The sequence below is a fragment of the Prunus mume genome, linkage group LG2, assembly GCF_029339155.1.
Source record: "Prunus mume cultivar Tortuosa linkage group LG2, ASM2933915v1, whole genome shotgun sequence".
Taxonomy (NCBI): domain Eukaryota; kingdom Viridiplantae; phylum Streptophyta; class Magnoliopsida; order Rosales; family Rosaceae; genus Prunus; species Prunus mume.
The window spans coordinates 39,842,952-39,859,349 of record NC_142699.1 but is presented as its reverse complement, the minus strand read 5'-3'; the positions used below and the strand labels follow the sequence as shown (position 1 = coordinate 39,859,349).

General features: G+C 33.5%; 1 protein-coding gene across 1 annotated transcript; it reads right to left on the bottom strand.

Moving 5' to 3' along the window:
- Positions 1–9,200: 9,200 nt before the first annotated feature.
- LOC103322633 (Pentatricopeptide repeat (PPR) superfamily protein) lies at positions 9,201–15,967 on the bottom strand. Its single transcript, XM_016792369.2, is given in 6 exon segments — positions 9,201–10,087; positions 10,586–11,560; positions 11,563–12,654; positions 14,508–14,693; positions 15,258–15,455; positions 15,735–15,967. Coding segments are annotated over 6 exon segments (3,144 nt in total). The 5' UTR covers positions 15,772–15,967; the 3' UTR covers positions 9,201–9,431.
- Between the last annotated feature and the right edge of the window lie 431 nt (positions 15,968–16,398).

The window sequence follows — 16,398 nt, the reverse complement described above, 5'->3', positions numbered from 1 at the left end:
TGCTATTTTTATTTTGTAGGTACATGTGATGATTGTTTGCTTCGATTAATTGTGGAGGATGAAAAGAAGATTGATCAAATCAAGAAATGCTTACGGACAAGGTGGATTTATGCCTAGGCTGGGGTGGGCTTCAGCCTAAAGGAAGATTTCTAGATATTAAATATGGTTTAAATTTTATAAGTTTATTCATGCTCCAATAAATATTCACTACTACAAAAAAGGCAAAAGACGACTGGAATTCACCGTCGTGTATTCGGTTTTCAAACCGTCGTGAAATCGACCGACATCTATTTGGGTGTCAAACTACGATGGCTTTTCACCGTCGTTGTTTATCTGTAACGACGACGGTTTTTAAAGAAAATCGTCATTGTTTAGAGATAAAGATCATTAATTATAGGAGAAAAGACGACTATTTTTTAATAAAACCGTCGTGTATTGTATGTAAAGAGGACGATTTTTTATGAAAACCGTCGTGGATTGTTTATAAAGACGACGGTTTTTATAAAAAGCGTCATCTTTACATATACTAGATGACGGCTTTTTTATAAAAAGCGTCATCTTTACATATAATAGACGACGGTTTTTATAAAAAGCGTCATCTTTACTTCATAATAGACGACGGTTTTTTTATACAAAGCGTCATCTTTACATGTAATAGACGACGGTTTGTATAAAAATCGTCATCTTTACATATAATAGACAACGGTTTTTTATAAAAAGTATCATCTTTACATATAATAGACGACGGTTTTATAAAAGCGTTATCTTTACATATAATAGACGACGGTTTGTATAAAAATCGTCATCTTTACATATAATAGACGACCGTTTTTTATAAAAAGTGTCATCTTTACATATAATAGATGACGGTTTTATAAAAGCGTCATCTTTACATATAATAGACGACCCTTTTTTATAAAAATCATCGTTAATTATTTGTAAAGACCATGATTTATTATAAAACCCGTCGTCTAATAAGTTTCCACACTGCTACATTTTAGTTCTTTTTTATTTCCTATGATGTTATACAACGATTTTAACTAGAAAACCAACCATAATGCTTTATTAATGAATATATACACTCAAAAATAGTTTCTTTCATAAAACTTGAAGATTCAATAGTTATTACAACAAACATAATTCCTAACAAGACCTACGTACTCCTAATCCAAGCATTCCTCATCCAAACATACAAATGATGCACAACTGAAGTCTCCTCCATCATCCCTGTAAATAAATCAAAATAACAAAGAGAGAGAAAAAAAAAAAAAGCTAAGATTATAAACATAAAAAATTAGGTGGAAGAGAAATTTTACCATTTGTCCATATTTTCATAAAAACTTGTAAAATGAGCATAAAAAAGACCATCGAGAACCTGCAAATTTTCAACAACAAAAAAACATATGACTCACATAGAAAACCTGCAAAAGAAAAAGTTATAAATCTACAAGCTTCCTCCTCATCTCCTGATAACCAAATCAGAAAATCTAAAAAGAAACTAGAAATATATAAAAATATGTAAACAAACTAGACAAATCAAGAGAGACAAAATCTGAAATTAGGGAGACAAAGAACATACCAGAAACGCAAAGAGACTAATCTAGAATTCACTAGCAAGATATAGAAGGGTATTAAGAGATTAGGTGACTTTCAAATCAAACCTTTCAACCAGCTTTGATTCTCAAATACAAAACATCCCTCTATATCTTATGGATCTGCGAAGACCTCAATCTCTCAACTCCTTCATTGATATCGATTTTTTGATGATTTTGTAGAGAGTTTCATAAGGGTGTTTTAGAGAGTGCAAGAGGGTTTCAAGAAGGGAGAGATAAGGGTTTCAGAAACGAGGGAAAATCTGAAAATTTGTCGAGCGCGAATTCACTTAAGTAGCCTTTTTTTAGCGTGTTTTAAAAGACGACGCTTGTTAATGAGATAAGGTTTTCAAAGACGGGTGAAAATTTAAAAATTTGTCGAGCTCGAATTCACTTAAGCGCCCATTTTTTAGCGTGTTTTAAAAGACGACGTTTTTTTAAAAAAAAATTGTCATCTTTACACATAATAGACGATGGTTTTTATAAAAAAAACGTCTTCTTTTCATTTAATAGACGACGGTTTTTTATAAACAGAGTCATCTTTACATATAATACACGACGGTTGTTTTATAATAAAAAAACGTCATCTTTACATATAATAGACGATGATTTTATAAAAAGCGTCATCTTTACATATAATAGGCGACGGTTTGTATAAAAATCGTCATCTTTACATATAATAGACGACGGTTTTTATAAAAAAACATCATCTTTGCATAATAGACGACGGTTTTTTTATAAAAAGCGTCATCTTTATTTCATAATAGACGACCTTTTTTAAACAAACCATCATCTTTACATATAATAGACGACACTAGTGGATACCACAAAATCTTATGTTATATTTAACGAAAGTATAAATAAACTCTTCATTCTTAGTGAATATATTGTTTTGATGGCATACGCATTTTAAGAAACTAGTTTCAACGATCCAACCGTCAAACTTGTTTGTTTATACTTTGAGATCATATACACCAAAAATCGGAAAAAATAAACATTCAGAGATCAAGTAACGGACAAAAATTTCGATTGTTATAAATGAAAAATCATAATTTAACAGTTATTTTAACTCCGATTTTGATGATTTTTTACTGCTACACTTCTTGACCCTATATGAATACAATGATTGAATTTGATCTTCAATTTAAAATATTTACACTAGTGGATACCACAAAATCTTATGTTATATTTAACGAAAGTATAAATAAACTCTTAATTGTTAGTGAATATATTGTTTTGATGGCATACACATTCTAAGAAACTAGTTTCAACGATCCAACCGTCAAACTTGTTTGTTTATACTTTGAGATCATATACACCAAAAATCGAAAAAATAAACATTCAGAGATCAAGTAACGGAACAAAAAATTTCGATTGTTATAAATGAAAAATCATAATTTAACGGTTATTTTAACTCCGATTTTGATGATTTTTTACTGCTACACTTCTTGACCCTATATGAATACAATGATTGAATTTGATCTTCAATTTAAAATATTTACACTAGTGGATACCACAAAATCTTATGTTATATTTAACGAAAGTATAAATAAACTCTTAATTGTTAGTGAATATATTGTTTTGATGGTATACGCATTCTAAGAAACTAGTTTCAATGATCCAACCATCAAACTTGTTTGTTTATACTTCGAGATCATATACGCCAAAAATCGAAAAAATAAACATTCAGAGATCAAGTAACGGGACAAAAAATTTCGACGGTTACAAATGAAAAATCATGATTTAACAGTTATTTTAAGTCCGATTTTGATGATTTTTTACCGCTATACTCCTTGACCCTATAAGAATACAATGACTGAATTTGATCTTCAATTTAAAATATTTACTCTAGTGGATACCACAAAATCTTATGTTATATTTAACGAAAGTATAAATAAACTCTTAATTGTTAGTGAATATATTTTTTTGATGGCATTCGCATTTTAAGAAACTAGTTTCAACGATCCAACCGTCAAACTTGTTTGTTTATACTTCGAGATCATATACACCAAAAATTGGAAAAAATAAACATTCAGAGATCAAGTAACGGAACAAAAAATTTCGATGGTTATAAATGAAAAATCATGATTTAACGGTTATTTTAACTCCGATTTTGATGATTTTTTACTGCTACACTCCTTGACCCTATATGAATACAATGATTGAATTTAATCTTCAATTTAAAATATTTACACTAGTGGATACAACAAAATCTTATATTATATTTAACGAAAGTATAAATAAACTCTTAATTGTTAGTGAATATATTGTTTTGATGGCATACGCATTCTAAGAAACTATTTTCAATGATCCAACCACAAATTTGTTTGTTTATACTTCGATATCATATACGCCAAAAATCGAAAAAAATAAACATTCAGAGATAAAGTAACGGACAAAAAATTCGATGGTTATAAATGAAAATCATGATTTAACGGTTATTTTAACTCCGATTTTGATGATTTTTTACCGCTACACTCCTTGACCCTATATGAATACAATGACTGAATTTGATCTTCAATTTAAAATATTTACACTAGTTGATACCACAAAATCTTATGTTATATTTAACGAAAGTATAAATAAACTCTTAATTGTTAGTGAATATATTGTTTTGATGGCATACACATTCTAAGAAACTAGTTTCAACGATCCAACCGTCAAACTTGTTTGTTTATATTTCGAGATCATATACACCAAAAATTGGAAAAAATAAACATTCAGAGATCAAGTAACGGACAAAAAATTTCGACGGTTATAAATGAAAAATCAGGATTTAACGGTTATTTTAACAAACCATCATCTTTACATATAATAGACGATCCTTTTTTTTATAAAAAGCGTCATTTTTACATATAATAGACGACTATTTTTTATAAAAAACGTCATCTTTATATATAATAGACGACCATTTAAAAAATGTCATCTTTACTTCATAATAGATAACGGTTTTTTATAAAAACGTCATCTTTACATATAATAGACGACGGTTTTTATAAAAAGCGTCATCTATTATATATAATAGACGACGGTTGTTATAAAAAGCGTCATCTTTTCATATAATAGACGATAGTTTTTTTATAAAAAGCGTCATCTTTACATATAATAGACCACGGTTTTTATAAAAAGCATCATCTATTATATATAATAGACGACGGTTTTTTATAAAAAGCATCATCTTTACATATAATAGACCATGGTTTTTATAAGAAACGTCTATCTTTACATATAATAGACCACGGTTTTATAAAAGCGTCATCTTTACATATAATAGACGACGGTTTTTATAAAAGCCTCATCTTTACATATAATAGACGACGGTTCTTTCAAAACAACCATGTCTTTACCAAAAAAAGGACACTTGATTTTTAAAAGACGACGCTTGTCATACCTACTCATTGTTTTTTGTCGATTTTAACTCAAGAAAACCTTTTTAATGAGACGACGCTTTTTTATTTGTGTGCGTTGTTATTAAAAAATATTCAACAGTACCTCCATTTTTTTGTTGTTTAAGTCACTTATCCACGATGGTTTTTTGTTACCGTTGTCTTTTTAAATACAACGACGGTTTTTTCTTCTACCGTCGTCTTTTTTTGGTCGTCTTTTTCACTTTTTGTAGTAGTGATTAGCCTACTGTACCAAATAAATATAATAAACTAATAATAGCCTAATCTAAGTAAAGTAAATAATAGCTCAGTCCTCTATTTAAAATAAGTCCACTCCTGAAGCATATAGGAAATAATAAACATCAATCCAAACCTATATAAATTTGATTAGAAGCAAAACTCACGCTAAGGCTCTACCAACTTGAGCAATTCTAATTGTACTAATATTGGGCTACACCCACAGAAAGCTAACATCAAAAGATTTCTTCTAGCCACCCAAAACGTCATATTTGAACCTTGAGAGCCTAGAAGAAATAGCTCTCCTCCTCTAAAAAATTGTACCAATCTATCTTCAGTGGGTTCTTCAATCTTGGTAAGTTTTTCTCTTTTTTTATATATTCAATTTCCAATTTTAATTGTTGTCTTTAAATTTTTATGATTTAGGGTTTGGGTGAATTTTTTTGGAGATTGTTGATATATGTTTTATTTTAGCAACTTGAATTATTAATTAGCATATATGATTTTTGATGTCTAGTATTTCTTGTTAGGATATCATGTCACATAATGATAATAGACCGGTAAAGAGAGGAAAAACTATTTATTCATTCTTCAACAAAAGTGGTAACGATAACAAGGATACACCTTCTGCATCTAATGTTGATACTTCAATTCCTAATGAACTTTTTGAACTCGGATCTCAAGTAGTTGAACCTGAAGAGTTTGATATTGCTTCTTTTGAAGGGGATCCTAGGAAATGCATTCCAATTTGTGAACACCCAATCAATCAACGTGATGACATTCGAATGGCAAGCTCTTTAAATTTTTTTGCAATCGAACATGTTTTTTTGAAGTTGGACAATGTGTTTGATTTGATATTTATTTATATTTTGTATATTTTGTGTTATATTTGCTTATAATGTGACTTTGTTTGATTTATAAAATTTTATTTACATTTTTATTACAAGAGAAAAAAGGCTTATAATATATCTCCTCTATAAATAAAAAAAATTATTTAGCCTACCCCTATAAAAATTCCTGGATCCGCCATTGCTTAAGGAGATTGGGAAGGAAGCATGTAACTCAAATATGTAGTTTTTATTTTTAATGCAATGTTTACAATGCAGAGTACTCTTTTTCCTTCGTTTGGGGTTTTGTCCCATTAAGTTTTCCCCGAACAAGGTTTTAATGAGGCCCCAAGTGTTCTTTCTTATCTTTTGTAAATTCTTATAATTTTAATAAAATTAATTAGTTGATTATTTTTTATTTTGTATAAAGAGGCATACTTGAGAAAATTTGCCATGGGCTTTAGAAAACCAAGGACCCGCTCTGAGATCAAATTGAACACCAACAAAACTACATGGAGCAAGAGTATAAATTAGTTGTTTCTCTAGACTGAATGGTGATGACTTAACAAAAAGATCGACGTGAAAAGATATTACAATATTCAAATACCAAATATTAGTTGCAAACGAAATTGATAGGAGAATGTTTAGGTTATTCATAATGTGAAATGAATAGAAGTCATGTGGATTTCAGAATCACATATATAATTAATGTGTTGGTCCACAGTGATTGCAATAGCATTTGCTTGTCCAACGTCCGTGACATTCTCCAGTGTGTCCTTCCTTGTGTCATACAGTATTTCTTACAATGTGCCTCTACATCTTTTATGCCATTTCTTGACATTTTCTTGTCATCCCTATATATCAAATTGCCAAATTTTATTTATTTTTTTAAAATTTCAAATTCAAAGTACTTGTAGCTTAAGTGATTTCTTTTAATGGTTTCAACTGTTCAATCTCAACTATCTTGAGATTTGTATCTTATAATCCACTTATTCATCAAAATTTAGACGTTTGAGACTCATGAACAGAGGTGGTTAGTTGAAGCTTCATAGGTGATAGCGCATGTATTAACATAATCAGTTGCTTACAATACAAAATGTAGATGGTCTTACGCTATTAGAGGAATGTTAAAATTTGACTAACATAGACAGCTGCATAAACCAAGTATAACATATTATTAGTCAATAATAAAGTTTAAATAGCGGCACCCAGTCTCTACTTTGTTGGAGGATGTATTGAATTCAAATATCATGAATGACAATTATTGATTAATTTCAGTTCCCACTTTGTTGGAGGATGTCCTGAATTCAAATATCATGAACGATAATTATTGATTAACTTTTAAACGTTTAAAATTAACTAACCTGTGCTTATTAAATCTCTACCCCAAAGGGCAAGGGCAAGGCAAAGGCAAGGCAATGTTTGTCACTATTCACATGAATAATGGCAGCCCTTTACTTTTTTGTTTCTACCCCAAAGGGCAAGGGCAAGGCGAAAGGCAAGGCAATGTTTGTTACTATTCACATGAATAATGGCAGCCCTTTTCTTTTTTGTTTCCACCCCAAAGGGCAAGAACAATTACTATTCACTTTAATTTATTTTCTATTTTTTATACTTAAACCATTAATTTTGGTGTGGGAAGTGAAGAATATAACTAGATTTTTATTTTTATTTTTTTTAATTCTGAAATTTTTGTTTTGTTTTGTTTTTATTTTTTTCTTTAAGTTGCTGACGTCATCAATGACGTCAACAAACCCAGGCAAGATTTGCCTTTGGGCTGCCAGGCTTGTGGAGTCCACCAACCGATTGATCTTACTATTGTGCGCTGGAGCCATTTGCTCGGGCCTAGGCCCCTTCCTGCCCGGGCAAAATAGTAGCGATGGAGGTACTCTAAGAGGAGGAAGATAATCAAGACAATAAAGAAATAAACGCCTGCAGGAGTTCTTTGCATGCTTATTAGTCAATTATGCCTTATAAGAACGAAATTGTGTTGAAGCTTTTAGCCAAAGAGAGTAATGGAAACAAGTATATATACATATATATACTCCCCTTCTATTGAGGAATCCCTCAAATAATTTTATTTGAGGGACGCTCTTTAGGAGACCCTAAAAAAAATTTCCCAATAATCCAAACCATCTATTTTTTAGGTCTTCATTTATAGATCATCCTTACAAAAAATTAGACAAATCGGAAATCATTTTGATATCTAATTGTGTCTTACAAAATCAAAGAACACGGTACTTCAAGAAAGTACTAAATTTTCAATAACTCAAATGAGTGGTCAAATGATATCGGATTTAAGTAATTTTTTGTAGAGATGATCTTTGAATGAGTATCTACAAAATAGACTGTTTGGATTAGTGAAATACAATCCGAAGTGAGGCCTACAAGGGGTGTCCTCAAATAAGTTTATTTGAAGGATCCTCAATAGAAGCTCTCTGTATATATATTATTTTTTATTTTTTTAAGTGAAGAAAACAATTAGATATTCCAACGGCACCGTTTCCCTTTCTTTATATAAATTTGATTTGGCTCTTGGATGCTTAGTAATAGGAAATGCTTCACTGATCTGTACATGTATAAAGATCAGCCGTCATGTTACTATTTAATATGTACATAAGCTTCATGGTCACCACAACCAGCTGTTGCAGTCATCCTCCCCTGCTCAAATTTTTTATTTACAAATGAATTTTAATTTTTTTCATAAATAAGTACTTCCCTCTACACTAAGCAAAAAAAAGGGACCTCGCATATCCAATAAAAAGTGGACCTATCTAAGAAACAAGTGGGCCTCGTATATGGCAGGCCTTGAGAATTTGAAGGCCATGTGCAAAATTTAAAATGGGACTCTCATATTATCTTGGCCCGAGATACTTTTTTTAAAAAAAAAAACAAATACCGTGAATTGATGCCCTTATAATTATGGGGTAATACCCTTAATTATTGTGAACTTAATTTCGTAAAATGGAAGTGGAAGTTTATTCATACTAATAATATCTTTTTTCCCCAGAAGAAAGCTTTGAACTTAATTCTGGAGCACAATGCGGAGGTGTCTATCAAGACATGACAACAACTCTTGATAGAGATAATGGACCTAGTAAAAGCATTATAAAGATTGAAGATCAGGCTGCAATTTCATCCCAGAGTACACGTATTCATCAACAAACTATGAACCTCCTGCATGAAATATATAACCAAATTAACGCCTATAAAATCCGAGACTCGTATAACCATACTGACAATATGTACCTAAGTCGGTAGAAGTACAAAATTACAGCTAAAACACATGGACAATATGTGCATCCACGATCGAAACAAACTTCTATATAACTAGAACTGTAAAGCTTTACCCGCATTTCAAAAGTTCTAAAACTGAGACACTGGGAATGCTAATGCACGGATGAGCAGCACACAAATTGCGCCCAGTATGGTCTACCCTTGACTTTCTTCTTTTCACTCTTAATGTCTGAAGGATACCGTGCTGGAGAGTTCCATTCTTTTGCATTCTCTTTCTTAGATGCCTGACCTGTAGGTGATTCGGGACCCAGAATTGAGTTCACTGTTGTCGCTCCAGGACCACCATCCTTCACCTTCACTGCTTTATCATCCCTCTGAGGCGCAGGAGTTTGACTTTCTATTTGGGTCGGTGACTTTGCTTTATTTTCTAGATAGGCCTCACCCAAAAGGTTCTTCAAAGCGGTGTGTTGCTTTCCAGTGCTCCAGTTTGTAACCTTGGCAATGATCTCTTCGTTCTTCTTTCTCCCCGGTGATTCATTCACAACATGACTGATAGAAGGAAACCACCCTGCCTGCAAAGGTGCAGGTTTTGGCTGCTCTGGGTTATGTGCTGTGTGGATTTCAGCAGCAGTAGCTTTTTGGTCATTCACGCCTCTTGGTTCAACCAATGTCATGAAAGACGGTGCCTCAAACATATCAGATTTTTCAGGGTGTTGTCTCTCAGATGCAGCTTTTGACTTCTTCTCTTCCACCGAAGTTTGGGAATCTGCAGGTGGTACAGCTTGTGCATCTGACTGGATAGAAAGAACTGTACCTTGCATCAACAGAAAATAGACTGAGTTTAGAAAATTGTAACTCTTCTTTTTGTGCATAAGCATCAAATAAGGTATTTTAGGCATAGAGAGAATAGCATTGCAGTAAATAATAAATGGCATTCTAAATACTTGTAAATCCACCACAAGACACCCTAATTGAAAGGAAATACATAAACTGATCCAATGAAAACCAAACCAAAACACATAAGAACTTGTATACGTAATTCAGTCCTAGCTAATTTTACATATGTATATTCTTTCTTTATTCTACCAACCACAATGACATAATCAAGTCAAAGGATAAAATTCACTTCGTTAGACCCATCTTCAGTACATGGTTGCAGATAACAGTTTTGGGTCAAGATTACTCCTCCAAGTCACAAGTACAGAAAGTGGGGCAAGCAAAAGCAGTGCAAGTGCAACAGTTTTTATATTATTATGCCAAATAAGAGAGAATTTGTGTTACAAAAACTAATTAAGAAGACAAATACCTGAAACAGAGCCCCAGTTTCCTTCCAGACTGTCAGTTTGGCTATTTGAGTCAACAACATCCAGTGCAGATGAACTTAGCTGTTGCTTAACAAAGTTTTTATCACTCTCTTCTTGAAAGGATTGAGAACTCAACCCAGAAGATACCCCATGGAACTCTCTGGAGCCATTATCTTCAGCAGTGAAACTCGGAACAGAAGATTCAGCATCTAAAGCAGAAAGACCTAGTTCTTTCATCCCACAACCCTCTGAACTCTTCTGTGAGGACTCAGCATTGGGACCATGATCTGAAACTATATTGAGGCCAACTCCGCTAGAATTTGAACTGCTATTTAAAGGTTTGTGTCTGGTGTCAACCAGCTTCAGCATAGAACCATCCACTGCATCTTCTGCAACAGTTTTTGATTCAACAAGATCAATAGCAGAATCAAGGTTCAATGTTGGCTTCACCAAAAGATTTTTTTCAACAGGTCCTTCACTGCTCTCATTTCCAGATATAATACTCTTTTCAATTTCACCACCATCATGATCGCCAGGGTCATCATCATTTAAATTTGTTGCTAAATTAGCTTGAAGTTCGGAGAGACTACTGGCAGATTCCAAACTAGTTATAGAATTCTCTGCAACAATTTTCTCTGTAGATACTTTCCTGCAGTCATCCCCAGTTAAAACATACTTTTCAGCTTTCTCATGATCACCATCATCCCCAATTATATCAAACCTTTCAGTTTTATCCTTCTCATAATCACCTGCATCACCAACTTCATGCGAGCTGGATACTGGATCGACTTGGAGCTCAGAGAGACGACTAGCAGATTCCAAATTACTCACAGGGTCTTTAGCAAAAAAATTCTCTGTAGATTCCTTGCTGTTGTCATCCCCAGCTAACTTAAAATTTTCAGTTTCATGATAACCAGAATCTCCAATTATATTGCAGTTTTCAAATATACCCTTCTCATAATCACCAGCATCCCCCTTTCACGTAAATTAGCTGCTGGATTAATTTTGATTTCAGCAGGATTTTCCACAGAATTTTCTTCTGCAGGTCCTTTGCTGCTATGGACTGCACTTAAATCACATTTTTCATCTTTTCCATTACCATCCAGATCATCTAAGTGCCTTGTTTGATTTATAGCAGCACTGCTGGAAGCAATCAAGGAATTTGTATCACTTTCAGAGAACTTCACCTGTAACGATTCATTTGCATCTGCAGGGGCTGCTATTTCATCTGACCTTTGGTTTTCAGTACTCTTGATCTGAATGTGAGACACATTGGCTTCTTCTTCAGCAGGCACTTCTTTAACCATTGGCTTGCTGCTACCTCCACATTTAACATCATTTTCTTCATCATTAAATTGTTCCCAAGAGTCCAAGAAGATAGGCTGGTCTAATTTCTTTTCTTTGTGGTTTTTAAAACCTTCAAGCATCACCTCAGGATTTCCTACCACATGTGTATCATCTGGAACAGAAAGCACATGTACATTTGGATTCCCTTCTCCCTCCTCCCAGTTGCTACTCTCAGTTAACCCACCAGAATTTGAAAAGTGTATTCTGTCTGTAGTATCCACCTTATTCTCTACAGTATCAACCGATGCATTCACATGTTCAACAGATTCAACTTCAGGGGAAGGATCAATTTGAGGAATATACAAATCATATGCATGGGTGTACTCTTTCTCTGATGGAACAACTTCATTATCTCGCAGAGAGTCCGAAGTCATTTCAACTGTCCCTTCTAACTTAGATACACCCTCAGCTGTTTCACTGACAACTTTATTGGAGATCACAGAGTACGGTAAGTCTCCATCTAGATTGCTTGTAGCAATTCCATCAATCTTGTCCTCTTGTGGAGCAGATAATAAAGAGCTCTCAATCACACTGTCAGTAGCATGGGTCTTCTTACTATCTTCTGATGCATCTGCCAGCATTTCAAATTGAATGGGTTGTACGTCATCTTCTGAATGATTCCTATCATCCTGCAAAGCTGATTCGGAACTCGTCATTGAAATGATGTTAGAAGTTGACAACGATCCCTGTAACTCTTGTGCACCCAGCTGATTAGTAGTATTCTCTGGAATTTCAGAAATTTGCATGAGGTTATTGAGAGAAAAATGCATATTTATGTGAATGCAAACATTCTATACAACTGTCAAAAGAGAAACCAGATAAGGATTCTTAGAACAATTTTCAGCCAATTGCAATATTGATCAGAGTCATCTCCTCACGAGAAAAAGGAAAAAAAACACACTTAAAAATACAGTGTATGCATCTTATAGAAGATTCATTCTTCTTCTGCTACTAATGTACTTTGACGACAAAGGTGGAGAAAAATGAGGACAAAATATATCACTCTTACATGTCAAGGATACAGTAATTACATCAAAATAGAGGATGTCTCCCAAATACTCGGACAACAGAAGTGGAGAAGTATGAACATGGAATAAATATTTTAAATAAAAAGTGTAGTCAAACATATTATAAAAAATGCAGTCACCAATATAAAAATATAATATTTCACTATCACCACATCACAAACAGGTCACTATTCAGTATAATTAGCTTACTATGTGGAAGAATATATGCCTTCTTTACCATGAATTTTACCAGAACTTGGCACTTCAAGGGACTGAAAAATCGCTTGACTTAAAAAAATTATAGCCCTACAATATTGAAATCTTTATATTAATCTCTCGTCCAAGCAAGTGTGCATAAAGTCCTTTACATCAAAACAGAAGGAAACGAAGCCAGTGAATCTTGGATAGAATTTCTTTTTCAAGGGCGGTACTGTTTCATTTTATCCGTTATTTGAATATTTTCTTCAAGTATCCAACATCCTTCCACTCAATAGAATCATATTTTTCAGCACCATCAAAGATATTTTTAATCCAGATGATCAGCCACCCAGTATGTGTGTGCTATCACAAAAATTGGACAGATATTTTCATATTTTTCTTTTCTTTGTATAAGAAAATATTTGCATATTTCCAAAGCCCCATGAGTGCTTTATCACGTAAGTCTCCATAGATAGACCTAACATGCAACATTTCTAAATTTAACTTGTAAAATGTCCTCCATCTAATATTATGAAATGAGCAGAGAATATGACCCATAACTACATTCCTGCCAATAATATTCAACAGACTGCTGAACAACCTATACATCCTGCATTAACTAGTACATGAACAATACAAAATACAACCAAGCAATAAAAGAGAGCAAGTATACACACATCAGGTGTGCACAATCAAAAATGTCATGCAAACATACAGACGGTAACCACCGCAAGTAGTCGCTTTACTTACTGTACCCAGATAAACCTTTAGTAGTGACATAACACCAGAAATAAAATAACCTATTATACCATAGAAAAGAATAGATACCTGCACGGTCCATCAACTTCTAATTGTAGGATGAAGATTTCATAACTTTAAAATGCAATCACTGCATTGACCCTCCACAATTAGACTACACACTGTTCAATGGAGTAGGACAGCCCTCCACATTAGACTATAGACTATTCAATGCATTCATTGCATTAACCCTCCAAATCAGGTTTACTTAAGTTCCTAATTAACCAATTAAAACTGCAACACCTCCTTGCACTGAGCTACAGAACCCGAGGATCATATCACACCCATCAATTTAAAACTACCTTATAATTTTTTTTTTTTCCTGATAAGTAAACTATCCTGTTATACTTAAAGTCAACTCATTAAAGGTATAATGGTTCTTTTACTGTCTAGATCATTTCATTTATTTCTGCGCATCCTCTTAAAGAAAATAATGATTTAAGTATCAACATGCAAATTCTTCAGACCATAAACAGATACTTTAAATCATCAAACACTTACAGATAAATAATTAAATCAGATGCCAAGAAGACAGCTAATAACAATTAATTGGTTCGATTCATGGAAATGTTACCGGTGATTTCCCCATCATTAAGGGATTGGATGACATTCAAACCATTCTTGGCAACCCTTTCCAGATTAATTTCTGATGCTCGAACATTTTCTAACCCTTCACTGGTTACTGCACCAGAAGCACTATCTGAAAATTCTGCAACGGCATCTGAGAACACCACGTCTTCTGATCTCACGGATACTAGATCTATCAAAGGAATAAATAATTAAATAATTTTTTTTTTTTTTTTTTTAAAAAAAGAGAATAAGATATCTAATTTCCCATCCGCTTATCAACAAAAACTGAGGAAAAGTAATTTTTTGAAATGTAATCAGAGGATAATCTATTGTTCGTTTGTTCGGGCTGGATATTCCATTGTTTGTTTGTTCGGGCTTCCCCTGTGTGTATTGTGCTGCAGATATTTAGCTGCTGGTTTCTAACAAGATTTTACTTGAAGCATGGATACGCCAATTTAGTGGCGTATCCCATATCGGATACTCGTTTGGATACGATACGCTTCGGATACAATCCGATACGCATCCGTGTCCGTGCTTCATAGTTATGCAGTGGGGGATCTCTCTATATGCTTCAAACAGTTTAGTCCTTTTCTTAAAAATTTAAACAGCTTAATAGAATAGTTTTACTAATCTCTCACCAAGGCAGAAACAAAGATCCAAATAACCAAATAACCAAATTCACCTTCCAAATAATTTCTCAGACACAAAACAGAGCGGATTAGATGAAAGAATTAAAAAGAACTAGGTAACTCACTGGGGGTTTTGGGTTCTTCATCAGAGTGATCATCATCAGAATCATTTACATGGGTGTTCTTCTCAGAGCCAGCCAGCTTGTAACCATCAATGGTTCCACAAATCCTCTTATGGGCACGTCTGTGTCTGGCACTTGGGTGTGCGTTTGGAAAGGGCCACCCACATTTGTGACAAACATGGACTCCATGGCTGTCAAGCCCTGTATATTCAAGAAGTTAAACAAAACAATCGCAAAAGCAGACAACAACCCAGAAAATAAAATTAACAAAAAAACAAACAAAAAACCCTTAAACCCAGAAGCAAACAAAACCAAGATTCAGAGATAATGTGAAATAAAGTGTAAGGAAAAATACGATAAACCAAGAAATCCAAGAACCCACCAAAAACATTTCCAACCCAGAAAACCAAAATCCACTAAAACCCAGAAAGAGACAACAAATCAACATTCAGAAAGCGAAGAAAATAAGATAAATTAAACCTGAACTGTGAGTTCTTGCTAGATCTTGGCTATCCATGTCTTCAGGAGAAGCGAAGAGTTGCAGCAGCAGAGAAAACAATAAAATAAAGTAAAAAAGTTCGAACTGTAAAACCAAAGAACAAGCAATCAACGCAAAAGTCTCTCAATGTCTGCAGTTTCCTTTTGGGCATGAGAGTGAGGTACGGAACAGTATGAGTCGTCTTAGTCGTCTTTGAGAGACCGGTTTGCTAACGGCTTAATCCCATGTGAATATGTTATATAAAAAAGGCAAGGCAAGGGTTGCCAGCCGTCAATCATTTGCATCAACCTTTTATGATTGTCTGCATTGAGGTGCATGGTAATGGTATGAGATTACCAGTGGGGTCCACTGAAATTGATGTAAAACTAGGCGATGTTCTTAATTATGATGTTTGCAGCACTAACTTTTTGGTAGATTTGGAAAATATGATCATGAGGTGACAAGAAACATGCATCAGTAATGATTTAGTTTAGTGAAATTAGCACGTCATTTCATTTTCACTTTGATGGGGAAGTTTTGAGTTAAAATCTTCTAAACGAGAGTTGGTTATGTTGTTAATTTACTTTCGATGGACGTTCCCGAAAATGATGCTGATTTCATTTGAGTTTTATTACCACTGAACTTATCACATCGAGTATATTAATA